Source organism: Astyanax mexicanus, chromosome 13 (assembly GCF_023375975.1).
Source record: "Astyanax mexicanus isolate ESR-SI-001 chromosome 13, AstMex3_surface, whole genome shotgun sequence".
NCBI lineage: Eukaryota > Metazoa > Chordata > Actinopteri > Characiformes > Acestrorhamphidae > Astyanax > Astyanax mexicanus.
Window position 1 is genome coordinate 26,777,206 of NC_064420.1, and position 17,132 is coordinate 26,794,337.

Sequence of the window (17,132 nt, forward strand, 5' to 3'; positions counted from 1 at the left end):
TTTTTGTGTTTTATCATATATAGAGTATCGTTATCGTGAAAATACCCTGAAATATCGTGATATTATTTTAGGGCCATATCACCAACCCCTACCTCTAGCTTAAGTGAAAAACTACGTTTTACTGTCATTTTAAGGATATTCTCCTTTTCCAGTGGTGTAATTTCAGGTCTAGGCATTTTTGTGAACTGTGCAGTTTGCCATTAAGCCTCATGCCCTGTTCACATATTTTATGTGTACTTTACTGGAGCATGAAATTACTTTTTGTGCTAAAGAAGATCATATCTGTATCTGTATGTGTTCATATCTCTACCTGAGGCATTGATTATTTGATGGGCCATGCTGTTTTACAGCGAGATAAACTGGTGTGAATGGAAAAGGCTGTCTCGAATGGGTTAATTTTGAAGGGGATTGGAAAATAGATGGAGTAACCCTGACCTACCTTTGTGTGAGTGTCTCCATCCCTCTCTCTCTCTCTCTCTCTCTATCTATCTCTCATTTCTTCGGCCTCTACAGTAAATACTGCTGCTCTCAGAACCTCAGATTAATTAATCAAACTGACCCACAAAAACATAACACAATAGATCCTCTGCTACTCAGTGGACGGCTTTGAGCAAGAATGGAGGTTTGGCACTAGAACCTAAAAAAACAACAGAATAGAATAGGCTTGTGTAACCGTATTGTAAATAGGACAGAGTGCAGTGGCTAATTAGAGGGCTTAACCCAGAGTGTTTTCGGTGTACAGCCCACTTCTGTGTAGGTTTAGTAGAAAATACTGTGACTTGTTTTTGTAATGTAGGTCTCAGTGGGCCCGGACTGTGGATTTGGACTTAACTGCAATGGGGGAAACAGTGATTCAGCATTTATGAGATTAATCTCGAGCCAGGAAAAAGCAGTAGGTGTGTATGCAGCCTTCAAACTCACTTTGAAACAAAATTTTTTCAGACTTTTCTGAGAGGCTTTTGGTTATCTGGTCTTCTTTTGTTTTGGTCCAAAACTAGGGTGGATTTCTACTTGCAGAGGACTCAGCTAGATATGAAGGATTATGCTGTACCTTTGAGTGAACATTTGCAGTACAGTTTGTACTTCGGTGAAAAAAAATGTACCTATATATATAGTACCTTTTACAGACAGTGTAGGTGACTTTTAAAACTTGCTTAATAAAATACCTGAAATTCAGATCTACAAAAATGCTTACATACTGCAGATCTGCAAATTTAGTAGAACAGCTTTAAAGCTATGTTTTTTAGATCAGATCCTGGAGGCCAAGTATCTGGAACAGTTTTGTGATTTCTCAACTCAAGCAATCTTCTAAAACAGGTAATTATGTACGATATTGGAAAAAAATTACATTGCAATGTTTTTTTACGACAACAGGTTAGACAATGAAACTGGTTTTAGACCACAATAATTTATTGTCCCGACGGACAGTTCTGGTGTAAAAAGGAGAGTTAATGTGCACATTGAATTCTGACGTGATTTGGGCAGCCGTGGTTTTATGTTTTTTGGATACAATCCAAGTTAGCACCTGAACATCCCTTTCAGACAGCTTTCTCTTACAGTGTCCACAGTTAATCCTGTTGGATGTTGTTTGTCCTTCTTGGTGGTATGCTGACATTACCCTGGATACCGTGGCTCTTGATGCATCACAATGACTCTTTTGAACTCTGGTATGTCACCCATAATGTTGTGTGCATTGCAATATTTTGAGCAAAACTGTGCTCTTACCCTGCTAATTGAACCTTCACACTCTGCTCTTACTGGTGCAATAATGTGCAATTAATAAAGATTTGCCACCAGGCTGCTCCAATTTAGCCATGAAACCTCCCACACTAAAATGACAGGTGTTTCAAATTCATTGTCAAACCCCTGTATATTGCAATGTTAAACAATGCTGGACCCGTGACGCCACCAGTCCTGCCCCCACTCATCAGAGATCCTGACGAACCGTGAGGTGAAACAGCAAAACATTAATAATGAGGGCTTTAAATGGCCTTTTAAATAGTAAATTAAGTGTGTTTTTCTGTGATTAAAAGCGTGATTTCTGCTGTAACTGGAAATAATTGCGCAAAACTGTGCCGGACTGAGGTGCACAGCATTCGACAGACAGTCAGCGCTGTGTTTACAAGCATGTGCCCTCTAACATCATCCCACTGTACAGATTAACTCCACTGCACAGACAACTGTGTGGATAGTCAAATATACAGGAGCTCATAGGCCCCTAAACATTGTGGCCAGCTTAAGTTAATACATGTACAGCTCTGGAGAAAATAAATAAACTACTCTAGTTTCAATTTTCTGAATCAGTTTCTCTGGTTTTGCTATTTATATGTATATGTTTGAGTAAAATGAACTTTGTGGTTTTATACTAAAAACTACACAAAAACTAAACATTTCTACCAAATTTCAAATCAAAATATGTTATTTAGAGCATTTAATTGCAGAAAATGAGAAATGTCTGAAATAACAAAAAAAAACATGCAGAGCTTTCAGACCTCAAATAATGCAAAGAAAACAAGTTCATATTCATAACGTTTTAAAAGTTCAGAAACCAATATTTGGTGGAATAACCCTGGTTTTTAATCACAGTTTTTATGCATCTTGGCATCTTTCATGTTCTCCTCCTCCAGTCCTACACACTGCTTTTGGATAACTCTATGCAACTCCAGAGGTTTTCAATTTGGTAAAATTGGTCAAAAAAAATCATCATTTTAAGTGGTCTCTTTTTTTCCAGAGCTGTATGTGGGTAGATTGTCTATGGCTGAGACTGGGTGTGGCCTGACAGCTGAATCCCAGGTTAAGCTCCTAAATATACTGTATACCTGGTTAATATTTACTTTGGTGGATGAGTGTGTGGATGTGTGTTATAGAGTTTGGAATGCAGGTACTCATTCTGTGTCATCTCCCAGGCTTTTGTCTGAACTGGTCATTTTGGCCAGTGTTTCCTACAAAGCTATGCTTTAAAAAACTGCAATCCAGCAGTCAGAGTGTGACCAGTTCAGTCTGGTTCTTTCCTGGACTTCATTTCTGGAAGTTCCCAACAAACTTTGCAATTCCTGTTACTTCACTGTTGTTACTAATCACAAGAAAAAAAATCCCTGGAAAATCTCTGTTCATCTCCAACACGGCCATAACTCAATACAGCCATTCGTTCCAGATGTTTGACCATCCGACTGCTGATCACTGTCCATCAACCCCACTGACCCTGGCCTCCTTCTCGGACAGTGGGTCAGCGGGCTTCCCCTGGCGACTACACGCATAAACAAAAGACTGCAGTTTCCTGGAGGTTATAAATAAAGATGGCGTCAGCGTGAGAGCAGTTTCCTCTCGCAGAGCTGATTAAATGTGTGAAGTGTGCAGCCGAGAGGGAGGGGGAGGGGTGTGCAGAGCCGTTTCACATGGTTAAAAGTCCAACGTAAACAAACATTCCCCTGAAATCCCAGCAAATTATTAATGATTATTCGGTTGGTAAGAGCACATTAACACGCCAGTGCTTGGGTGTACATAGGGATATTAATTACCATATATTAATCAAGGATTCTAGCGATTATTTGCACAAATATTAATGTAATCCAAATGAAGCTTTGTCTCCAAAGGGAGGTGCAACTAAGGGAGAATTTGTTTGCTATAAAGCATTGGTACACAAAGCCTGCTATGTGTTTTAAAATTAGTGAATTAGTATATTCTAGGAATATCCTGATGAATTTTTTCACACAACCTGATCCAAGTATTGTAATGCTAAATGCAGTCTCATACCAGTCAGCTATAATCTTTGTGTTTCTATAATGAATAGAAAATGTACGAAAAATTTAAGTGCACCAAAACCACCTGACAATGTCCTCTCTTATTGGTCTGAGCAGTCTATGACAGAGCAAGAAAGTAAATACAGAAAGAAGGATCTGCATTCAAACTACTGTATTTTCTGCACTATAAGTTGCAATTAAAATTCTTTAATTTTCCCAAAAATGATCAATGTGTCTTCTAATCCACTGCTGGAGCAGCATTAGCATTAGCCGCTAATTGCATTAAGAGCTGTCTCTTTCGCCATTCAGAGGTGAGTATTATTGGCCTGTAGACTGCTGCTAACCTTGGCTATCACTGTTGGAGCAGCATTAGCATTAGCCGCTAACTGTGCTAAGCGCTAGCTCTTTCGCTGCTCAGAGGTGAGAATATATCGGACTGTAGTCTGAGTGTTTTATCATGTTAAAACAAGCTACATGGGACGAACCGCTAGCTAATATCGCCCTGGCTTACTGGAACACTCAGGGTTCCTCAGTGTAGCGCTGTCCATGTGGCACTAGCTAATGCTAATGTTTAGCTAAGCTTACTGTCCATAAACCAAAGCAAAGCAAGAAAACTGTGTAGGTTAACCCCCCATATGAAGTATAGCTGAATACCCAAGAGAAAGTAGCCCTGGTATGTAAAAGTTAGAGGTGGGAAGACACAATTTATGCAAATAAATGATGTCAGGGGCGGATAGGAAAGATGTATGGTGTAAAAAAATTGTGTAACATACTAAGAAATGTTAGCTATTTTAGTCGGTCTTAGCTAAAATTTAGCAAAATTTACTCAAAGTAAGGGGTAAACTTTACCCAAACAAAGTGAGAGCAGACACATTGTTGCTTTAAATGTACTGAGTACATTCTATATGTTACATTTTACATTATTTAATTGGGTAAAATGTAGGAAGCTTCTGCATGTGGTAGATTTGATGTGTTTTGCCTGGTGTTTAGTTTCACAACAAAGCAGTAAATTCCTGGAAAAAAAAAACCTAAATATAACCACGTTTTTCCATTAAATGTTACTGCTAGCTACCCAGGAGCATTGTCTTCCACAGTTTTAAACAGTGATTTAATGTATAAATTTACTGTCAAAAATACAGGAATTTGTTACAGTGAATATACTGTGCATCCCTAGTAAACAATAATCATTTTTTAAATCAAACAATTAAGGTTATTGTTGCATGTCTAAATTGATGTGTCTTCAACTGACAGATAGGGGGAAATGGGGGGCGGGTCAGACAGGCACAATGAACAGCACATTAACCTTGTTTTTTTGACTGAAGTGTTCCACATTAACAGTTCATTCTTCTCCCCCTCACACCTCTAAACAGCCAGCCCCCGAGATAGACCCACCACAGAGCCATAGATACCAGTCTCAGAACATCTCACACACACACACACACACACACTTACACACCTAGCACATCCCCCCACCCTGCTACCAGTCTCTGCCTAATCACCCCTGAAGCTCCGCAACAGCTGGAAGATCGATGTGTATGAAATGAAGAAGGGAGGGAAAAAGGAGGGAGGAAAAAGAGAAGGACCCAAGGGAGGGGAGAAACAAGAGTGTGAGGATGGGGGTTTAAGGATGGGGCTCTTATATGCATGCCTGTACAGATAGATGTCTGTGAGTGTCTGTGTGTGTATGTGGGTTAAGAGAGACAGAAAGAGTGACAGAGAGAAAGAGAGAGAGATAGATAGAGAGAAAGAGAGAAAATGGATTGATATGACAAAATGTGATTCTAGTTGGCCATGTTTGATGAAAGACAGAGAAAAAGAGAGAGAGAGAGAGAGAAAAAGAGAGAGACAGAGAGAGAGGGGAAGTCAATCAGTTGTCACTTCGCTAATGGAAAAAGCGACTCCGGGTGGATTACTGGGTGTCAGCATAATGAAAACTCACAGGCCAGTTTCTAGCCTCCATCCTCCACATCCACTCTGTGGCACTGCATAAAAATCTGGCAACTTTTGCCACAATAAAGCCAAGTATCAAAACTAACCAGGGTCTATAGGCTAGACAAAACATGTTCATGAAGTTCTTTGAACAAAATCAAACTCACATAAAGAAATCTTACCAGCTCTATTCTTCCCAGTTTCAGTCCCTTTCAGAATGAGCCGTTTAAGGGCTCTGTCACTTTTATGCAAAGGATTTAGTGTTGACTTGTACTTAAAGGCAAAACACAAACACAAACAAGTTCAAAAAAGCAGAAAAAGAAGCACTTCAAAAAAGAAGCACAAAACAATTCCAGGTACAGATCCCTACTTCAGACAAAGTCTACTGTCTAATCCTGCTGTACTGTCTGAATTTCTCAACCAAAAATGGCGTTTCTTTAACTGATCTAGTGGGTGGTTCCCTTTAACACATATGTCTCTTAAAACACAAGCATATGGGTAAAATAATCCCCAAATAGTGTTTAAATTGTTATATAACTAAATTCATATTAAATAATTTACTGTATAAATAATTATACTGTATAAAAGCTTGTCTAAGTTCTACGATTAGACTCCATGGTACGTCATGCCAACTGGCATTTTCAGCAGGATAATGTTTACCCACACACAGCAAGCTTTTTCCCCGGAATGTGTCAACCATATGCATTCACCAGACCTTTTTGTGAATGTTTTTGGGGTAGTCTTAATATTTAGACCAATTGACCATGGACCAAATGACTGATAACCCTGCAAAATATATTGTTTTACTATTGTCATTGCAATATATACAATCAAAATAATCACGTTGTGGGATACGCAATGTTTTGTACAATGTTAAATTACATTTTCAAAACTTTTTTGCTGCTTGATATTTTACATGACTATATATACCTATTTACAGATGTTTTATACCCAATATAATTTTAATTACTCCAATCACTGATGCACAGATTGCATTTTTAATATCATGATTGTCTGTATTATCACAGGGCAACAAACCCAGTATTGTGACAGAGAAGTTGTGGTTGTGATTATTAATGTCTGTAACTCACCTCTCAGTCATGCATTACTCTGTGTAAGTGTGTGTATGTGTGACTGATGGTCACAATATTTACAAGGAAAAACAGGAAGTCTTCTGGCTAGCTGCTTGTACTAATATACAGGATTAACTAAACATCATCACCATGTGATATTCCACACCTCCTGTGGTGTTGTATTACTGTTGCTTAATATTTCATCACATTCTGATTGTCAGAGCCAGGCAGGAATGAGACAATAAAAACGGATACAGTAAAAGGGCTTTGTTAAATAAGGTTAACGCAAAATTATAGTAAAAAACAGGCAAGGTCAAAACCACAAAACAATAAAAAAAAATACATGGGAAGACAAGACTCACAGTATAAGGCAAGAGTTTCAGTTTAGTGTCTCCAGCAATATTAGCATATTAGCCGCTGGTAGTGCTAGTTCTTTTGCCATTCAGGGATGACTATTATGGGCCTGTAGCTGGCTGCTAACCCCAGCTAGCACTGCTGGAGCAGTTTTATCTATAGTTGCTAACCACACTAAGCGCTAACTCTTTCAATGTTCAGAGGTGAATATTATCAGACTGTAGTCTGCATGTTTATCGTCTTAACAACAAGCTACTTGGGTCGAACTGCTAGCTAATATCACCCTGGCTTACCAGAACACTCAGGGTTCCTTAGGGTTTAGCGCTGTCGGATGGCTAGTGCTAGCGGTTAGCTGTTAATGTTAATGCAGCCTTAGTGCAAATCTGTAAATCTAAGCTTACTGTAAATAAACGGAAGCTCTTTACTCACCCAAATAAACAGTTTTCAGGAGAGAAATCTGTGTAGATTTAGCTTTACTTTTGCTTTTACTTTGCTTTTAGCTGAACTGAAGAAAAACATGACGACACCCCTGTTTCTAACTAATGTTGCACAATGCACCTTATAATCCAAAAAATATGGTAAATACTGTAAATGCAAACATTCAAATATAGACCATAAAAGACCATAGGTACACACACACAGGTCCTGTACCATGACATATCAGCTATCACAACAGTTCCATCCTCATCAACAAACAGTAGCAAAAGCTCTGCCAAGGGCATTCAGCCAATCACAGCCTTCTCCAAGTCTGCGTGCCAACCCACACCAAGCTCTATAGCCAACCAGCAGCTGACTGTGCAGTACAAAGCAAAACAGACACAGAAATGCCTTTTCAAACCGGGAACTATGTCCACACAGCAATACACAACAGCCCACTTTATCCAGAGTACAAACGCCTCCTTCTACAACAGACAGTGCTGAAAGATTCATAATACATATATACATATATAATACAGCCATTAGTGCAACTAAGTATATTCAGCCATACACTACTCCATCACAATCATCTGCGTATATACTCTATAGAGAAACACACACACACACAAATATGGCTGTTAAAAAAATATATCACAGTAACCGCTGGGCAGTATCACCAAAAATGTATTTCATAGTATTTTTCATGATTATGGCGGTTTCACAGTGTATTAAGGTTTTTTATTATTTTATTTTATATTATATATATGTATATTATTTAGCTTGACAGGGCTGTAATATAGACTTGTAACTTGGAGTACATATAATATAAAACAAAAAGGCTCTAAATAAATGCTTTGATTACTATATATATATATGAACAATATATGAAAAAATCAGACTTTATTATCAGAAAACCAGCTGAAGAATGTAAACAACAGACCTTAAAAAAGATACGCTTAACAACTTCCTTTACAAAACTAGATATTTTAAATAGTTCCATAAACACTATAAATGAACCTAAAATACTCAAAATATAAGCATTCAAAAAGATATTTCTCAAAAACTATATTGCACAAGTAAGACACAAGTTTAATATCAATTCACAGTATGTTATTATTGAAGCCATTAGAGGCATTACAGTATTAAAATCAGCCACAACATTCTTTTTTTCTCCACTTAACAAATAAATTCAGTTCCGTATGCATTAAAATGATCCTTTAAGCTACAGTAATAACATATTTAATCAGGGGTATAGTTACTGCTCTTTAAGTTTTTTTGCACCTCGTATCCAGAGTTTTAGGGTTTTATCACATGTGCTAAATTAATGATTCTGTACCCAAGGCTGATTCTGGGCTCATCTGGGAGACGAGAGGAACTTTTCTCTGAGCTTGATTGATTGTGCAATTCTATTAATCTCTTTTTTTAAGTAAATAATTAATGTTTACTGTTGGTTTTCTATTTTGCTCAGATAAAAACACTCATACAGTGAGAAACAGCAGCAGCAGCTCCTCAGATAAAATGCTGTTCTCATTTGTGACTAGCTTGTTATGCTAACTGGTTGCTAGTGTCAGCTAGTGAGCTGTATCTGCTTCTCTGGCTGCTCTGTTCTACACGGTGCTCCGCGGCGCCTCTAGTGGTGTGTGAAAAACGTCCTGTGCCATAAAAAATCACTTATCACACCATTACCAAACAGATCCAGACAGAAAGAATCATTACACCCTCATCTATCACATTCCTTAATGTCTCACAGGAGCAAAATGAACCATTAAAGTCAATTTATGTGTCTACCATTACAGCCATTTAATGTGTTTTTCCTCTCGTGACATTTACACTGGAAAAGTCAACAGTCAGGAACACACTGCAGGCAGAATAAGCCGTAAACGAGCCCCCCGCTCCAGCCAAGCTAAACCCACCACACAGAGAGCTCAGCTCCACAAAGAATGTAAAAATGGACCTTAAATCTTAAATCTCTATTGAAACACATATACTTAACGTCAACACGGAGGTTCAGTCACCAGCCGTGGCTGACCGAGTAAAAGCTAAAAATTCACAGCAATTTCCTTTTATGGACTGTTTCAACCTGACCGCTTCCAGTATAATGCTTATTATGGGCTGTAAAATCATCAGCTGTGTGCTTCACTCCATTCCACCTGAAATCAGTAGTATATTTCGGACTATAAGGCGCACTTAAAATCCTTTTTTTTGTCGCAAAAATCTGATGCTCCTTTTGTATAAATTCTGTCTCACGACACTCACCCTACTGTCCCGCGGAGTTTTTTAACTGTCTTGCAGAGTTTATCTACTGTCCTGCGGAGCTTGTTAACAGTTAAAGAGCTCCGCAGGACAGTAGCTGAGCTCCGCGGTACAGTTAAAAACTCCGCGGTACAGTCAAAAAGCTCCGCGGTACAGTTAAAAAGCTCCGCGAGACAGTTAAAACCTTGGCTCGACAGTAGATGAGCTCCGCGGTACAGTTAAAAAGCTCCGCAAGACAGTTAAAAAGACACTAGCTGCACCCGCAAAAAAAAAAGATTTTTTGAAAATGAGAATTAATTCTGAATCGTTCAATGTTAGAAACTCGATTCGGGCTCGAATCGATTTTTTCCTGCACCACTAGTATAAACAGCTTGTGAAGTTTTTTAACTTCCCCCTACCTCTCTACTCTTCTCCAGCTCGGCCTGCAGGACCTGCTTGGCCACCTCCAGGTCCTGAAGCTTCACCTGCATCTCTTCGTTCTCCTGCTCCAGGCGGCTCCTCTTCTTCTCCACCGTCTCCAGCTCACTGTGCAGACGAATGGACACGTCCTTGGCCACCTGGAAACAGAAAGACGATGAGTAGGGTAAACGGGAAAAGAGCTAACTAGATCTTTCTAGATCTTTAAACTTAAGCACGGGTCAATTTGACCCGTAACATAATAGCAGGGTTAAAATTACAATAATATAGTCTATTGCGATCAATTCTGAAACAAATATCGTACACAAAAAACTGGTATTGTGACAGGTCTAGTGCCAACCATCACAGACTCAGCCAGACCGATAATCAGGACTAAAATCAGAGATAAGACAGCAGCCATATTGTAATACAAGTATTTGCTAATCACAGTGCAGGGAAGCAAGAAGTACATAATTTTTCACTAAATTAGCAGCCCTGCCTCAACTTAACCACTAACTAATTGCCAAGCACCTCATACATCAGTCAGAACAGGGGAAGAAAATACACTAATATGCAGAGCCTGTAGTCCTGAGGACTGGAATTGGGAACCACCATTGTAATTACTTCATTCTGTGTCAATTTAAATAGTCATTATCTTGACCAAGTAGTGCAGACTGAGGTTAAATGAAGCATTGCAGAACAATTTGCTGAGCTGGCTCTGTCCCCACAGTTTTAGTAAACTGTAAACAGAATAACATTAGTTTTTTTAGAAGCAACAGGCACAATGCAATAGCTTCCAAACCCTCAGTTTATATATTCCACTGAAATGGAAACTGTCTGCGTTTCACATTATATAACCATGCAATTAATTTTGTGGTTAAGTATACATTACTATCCCTATAGGGATGCACTGAATATGCAGAAACACTCAATAATTTATACTGAACAATTGCTAATTTATTTCTTCTAAGATTAGTATAGAAAGTTTTTAGAAAGCATTGAGCCTCTTTTATCATGATTTGTATCCGTTTACTAGCACTTAACAAACCGGCAGCTTTCCAACTGGCAGATATGAGCTGTACAGGGCTAGAATAGTAACGTTAGCTGAGCTGACTTAACCTTAGCATTTGTTTGTTTATCAAAAAGACAATTACTGCCTTTCGCTATGTAAATTTTACTCATGTATCATATTTTTCGCACTATATGGTACACTGCATCAATAAACAACTATTTTCTGGTCTATTTTCATCCATAAGGCTCACCGGATTATAAGGCACACTATGCTAAACTAAGTCGAACGAGTGCTGGATGTTAATTTACATAGGTTTCTCTTTGGCAAACAGTTTATTTGAGTAAAGAGCTTCCGTTTATTGACAGTAATCTTAGATTTCCAGATTTGCACTGACATCCGACATCGCTACACTAAAGAGACCCTGAGTGTTCCTGTAAGCCAGGGCAATATTAGCTAGCGGTTCATCCCATGTAGCTTGTTTTAACATGGTAAACGTGCAGGCTACATTCCGATATACTTGCTTTTAAATGGCGAAAGAGCTAGCGCTTAGCGCGGTTAGAGACTAATGCTAATGCTGCATCCAGTAGTGCTAGCCAGGGTTAACAGCAGGCTACAGGCTGATAAAACTCACCTCTGAATGGTGAAAGAGCTAAAACTTAGCACAGTTAGCACCTAATGCTAGTACTGCTCCAGCCTCGGTGCTGGAGAACTAAACTGAAACTCCTGTATAATGCTGTGATTATTTAGTGGAGTGGCTTTACTGCTTTTTACACAACAGATTAAAAGGCAAAATGTAAATTTTTGGGATAATTTTTGTGTGCCTTATATTTATTACTAAAACTGAACCACTGAGGCAAGTTAATGGTTAGAGTAGCACTGCTGAAGTAAATGAATAATTCGAATAGCAATACTAGTGGTAAATGTGTTGTGCTCTGTCGGTATGTCTGGAGTGTTTGGAAAAGCAAGATTAAAAATAGGCTATGTGAAATTTGCTGCATTAACGAAAACCTGGAAAAAAAATTGTGCCTGGTATTCAGCCTTAGGTCAATGTTTCATTTTTCATCCCATCCAATAGATAAGAGTCTACTTCTAGAGTCCATTTCTACTGAATTGGAATTGGAAACAGCTAAAAAATTAGATTGTGGTTGTAAGAATTAAAGAAAGAATCTTTTTTAAAATGCATGAAATGACTAGCAATTCTAGGATCATTTTATCGTATCATTTCCACTGTGCTTGGTTGAGGAGTGCAGCAGTAGAAGGTTAAGACGTGCTGAAGAAGGGCAGTTTATGAGTTTTACAATTCACACCTCAGGGTGCACTGAGCTCATTAAAAACCTTTCATCATTAAGTCATTAATAAAATGTTAAGAGGGCTGTTACTGATATTAGTCAAACAGAGATACCAAGGTGAACACACCTGCCTCTCCCTCTCTCACACTAACACACACATGCACACATAATACACACAGAGCAAAGCTCAAATCATATGTGATCTACAGAGAATTGTAAACACTAACCAGGCCCTGGTGTCCTTAAATATGTTTTAATGCAGTGCAAAGTGGCACCAAGTGTGATGCTAATGTATATAACATATTTCAAACATATCTGTCAGTTAACATGACATTAGTGCTGAGCAGTATACCAATTCGCAGTGTAGAACAGCACCGCCAAAGAAGTTTGGTGGAATGGAATCTATTAGACAGCTGATGAGAGGTGATCTTAGATCAGCATGTTTCCTCCGAGATGCTTGAGATAAATGAGGCATCTGAGCTCATGCTGTGATTTCCAGTACAAAATAATGCCTGTTTTAAATGCAGTGAGAGCAGCCTGAGGGCCTGAAGATCACCAACATCCAGTATCGACCATCTGCCTTGTCTAACTGGCCACTGGTCAGTGCATATATGTGTTTCAGAGTTGGGCTACACTAGGCCTGGACAATAATTCGGTATCGGTATTTATCGCGATAAGAAATGTTTCAATAACGGTGATATCATTTTTGTGGTATATCGATATGTATTATTTACACGGACAGACATTTTTTACTATTGTAAGCTCGCCCCAGAGCTGAACACAATCAACCTCCGTAGCTGGGCTATGTCTGTGCGTGATGGCGTAATCACACAGGCACGTAGCCAGATAGGCTAGGCTAGCCTAGTTTAGATTTGGCTAGGCTAGGCTAGGCTCGGTTCCGCACCGTATCGACCGAAATTATATCGTATCGACCGAAATTAAGGATTATATCGTGATATAAATTTTGACGACAGCTGGTGAATGTAAGAGACCTTACGCTACTCCACCTTTCGTTTGAGGATGCCCCACAGATGCTCAATAGGGTTTAGGTCTGGAGACATGCTTTTATTTCCAGCAGTTTAGACACAGAATCAAAGTGCCATTTCTTTAGTGTTGTCCCATGAAAATATTTGTGAGATACTGTATTTTGGTGCAGTCATATTTCAGATAATGGTAACATTGTTTTAATACTTATCCCAATACAGTTGTTTATTAAATAAATGAATCAGTGATCATTGGTCATTACCAGTCACAGTGATGGCACTGTGATGGTGATGGACTGAGAGCTGTGTAAAGCAGGAGCACAGTGATCATTTGTGAGTGTAACTACACAGACCATTCTCTCCTTTCTCTCTTATCCACCCTTTACCACTCTCTCTTTCTCCTTCTCTTTTTCTTTCTCTCTGATTCAGTGCCAGGGGGCAGCTGAGTACCCACAATACCCCTCTGTATCCATACCACGCTCTAATTCATATCAGATCCCTCCTTCTATCCCTGCTTCCCTCTCTCTCTCTCTCTCTTTCTCACTCTCTCCCTTTATATTTCCATTCCATCCCTCATTTCATCAGAATAAACCATCTCTCTGTTCATTCTACTCTCACTCCATTCCATCTGTTCAGTTCTCTCCCTCCCTCAGCATCTCTCTCTCTCTCTCTCATTCTCTATTATACAGTCGGGTAAAGTATGTTCCTAACCCATGTGCTGGAGCTCAACAGTGACTGGGTTCCTGCAACCCCAAAACAAGTGCCGTTTATTAATGGGCCTCTGTGAGTGGCTGTTCAGGCTTGACTCATTTGCATTCTTTTCTCCGCCTTCCTGTCTTCTGAAGCCACCTGCTTCTGTCTGTCAGAGTAATTTAAAGTGGTAGTAACAAAGGGTGCTACCTCAATTATTGATAATGTTAAAAATCTAATTATATAATTTCGGTTTTAAAGTTCTGAAGAGTCTGGTAGTCTTAGGAAATGTACTTTTCTATTTATTGTTTTTTTTTTTTGCTGTCAGTTTTTTGTATTATTCAATTGCTGTACTGTCAGATAAACAAAAAAAAAATAAAAAATGTAATTTTGTCTCTTAAATCAACATTACTATCTATAAAACACAAATCAGGGACCAGTGGATAAGGGACCATAAAATTTAAGGTTTCATTCCATCGTTTTTTGAATTTATTTTAAAATGTCTAGTTGTGGTCCCAGGTATAAATGAATGTGAGCTGTTTTTTGTGAAAAAAAAGTGCTTGGGTGATCAGTTATACCACTGCTTTAGTCCGGTGGAGGAGTGGAGGGAGAAATGACAGGACTTCGGTTCTTGCTCATGAATCTTCACACATGCAAACATATCGCCTCTGATTGGCTAACAGCAGTGCGACACCAGGGAGATGGACAACAGTTTTAGAAACGTTTTAAAATAAAGACATTTTTACACTGGCTGAGCTGCAGCAGAACCGCCCAAGGCAGTGGGAACAAAACCTCTAGGTGGATTATTACTTTTAACTGGTGTAAACAGAACTGTTTTAAAAATACACCTACCTATCTCAATTGTGCTTCGTTGGTGGCATTCCATAAACAAATTCTAACCATTTGTTTCTTAGCTCTGATTTACTGGGCAAAGCATATAACACTAATATGTTATTTACACAAATAACAAAGGAACGAACAGCCATGCTCCTGTTCCTAGCACTGTTAGCTCCTGTCTGACGAGACAGTGTCCCTGCTTGGCTTAGCTCTGCCTGTAAATGGTCGCGAGCCAAGGTGGGCTTCAACCCAGAACCTAAATCTAACCTATACCCTCGTCTTAAACCTACATCTGACCCTAATCATAACTATAAACCTGGTCTTTAAACCTTTACCCAGACCTTAAACTTAACCCTTACACCGGTTCTACATCTAGCCCTGACACAGCTCAACTAATTGTCATGTGTTTACAATGTCTGTTAGCAATCAGAACATCTGCAGGTAATCTTTAGGGGCTGTAAGTGTTTACAGTGTAGATAAGCTCTAGATAAACTCAGACCATCTGCTTACTGTCATCAGTCAGGAAAGGAGAAATAAAACACAGGAAAAATGAAGGATATGGGCCTTTTAACAACTCAACACAGTGATGTAATGACATGCGCACAGATTGAATGATGCTAATTGCTAAGCTATAAAATTTCATGACTTGTTAGTTACATTTGTCTCGTAGCTCCAGGGTAAAATTTAAGATGAAAACGTTGCAGACGTATGTCTTGTTTTTTGAGTAAGTCTTGGCTGAAGGAGAAAAAACATGTAAATGTCATTTTTCACTGAGTCAAACTCTGGCAGAACCAATCAGAATAATCCTTATACTCAGCAAATATTTTAACTAGGATGTAAAACTAATGTTACACTTATTCACTTGGTCACAGTTTGTGTTCCACATTGTGTGGAAATTAATAAATGTCAAGATCTAATGTTCCCAGCGCTGGCACTAAGTTTAACCTTCTATGAATGCAAAATGCTACAATACTTTCATGATATCATATCAGTTGATATTTATTTCATTAACAGTATGGAAAGGGTTGTTCAAGGATTTAAAACTGTCATTATATAACAGTTTGATTTACTGGTCTGATAGGACTTGAAAATCTGGTTTATGCAAAACTGAATAATCATTTTTCCTCGGTTTGACTTCCCTTTAACTCAAAGTGATACAGTAATAGCACTTTTATGAGTGATAGTATAAAAGGTGTTCCTCATGGATTTAATGGTGTCATTTGATAATCGTTTGATTTGCTGATTTTATAGGACTTTAAATTCTGGTTTATGCAAATTATTTCCAAAGTTTGACTTCCAATTAATCCAAATTGCTACACTAACATCACTTGAAACATATACCTGTACACACGGCTACCATAAAACACAGCTTTTTCTCAAGCAAACATGTTTCTTTTGTATTGTTTATGTCTATTAACATGCTTTACATATTTTTATTTTAAATATGTTGTTATGATTACTACTATTTAGTGCTGGACGATATGGCCAAAATTCATATCACGATATATTCCTTAATTTCGGTCGATACGATATAATTCCGATATCGATATAAATACTTAGAAGGCCTCAGAAAACTGCTAAGAATCCCTGCAATGGAAATACGTACCTACTAGGGGTGGGCGATATGGCCCTAAAATAATATCACAATATTTCATGGTATTATCGCGATAACGATACTCTTGGCGATATGACAAAAAAACAAAAAACTTTTTTATTATTGTATACGATATGATATTGCACACCTTTAAGATATTAAAAAAAAAACAATAATTTTAGCAGATTTATAACAGAAGTCAATAATTGAGAATTACATGATACTAATAATAATAATGCACTCCAAATATCTCCATATATCCAGTATTAAAGTAAAATAAATGACACTTTACAGATATAATCTGTCTCTAGTAGATATTTAATAGGAAATTAGAAATGTGTGAGTTTTTCTTTTGCTTAAAACAGCAAAAAAATTAGTACCCAGATGTGATAATTAGGGGTGAGTGATGTGGCACGATATTTCAGAGTATAATATCGTGATATATGATATGGCACACCCCTAGTACCTACTACTGTCTACTTAATTTAAGTCTTTGAAACCTCCTTTCACGAAAACATTATAATACTTAAGAAATAAACAATAGTCAAGATAAATCAATGCTCAA

The 17,132-nt window shown here is 38.2% G+C and overlaps 1 protein-coding gene across 1 annotated transcript in view; it reads right to left on the bottom strand.

Annotated features, from left to right (window-relative positions):
* The window catches only part of soga1 (suppressor of glucose, autophagy associated 1), a 102,995-nt gene that overhangs the window by 69,537 nt on the left and 16,326 nt on the right, over positions 1–17,132 (bottom strand). The window contains exon 3 of the mRNA XM_015607622.3: positions 10,165–10,323. Coding sequence (XP_015463108.3) covers positions 10,165–10,323 — 159 coding nt within the window. The remainder of the gene's footprint in view (positions 1–10,164; positions 10,324–17,132) is intronic.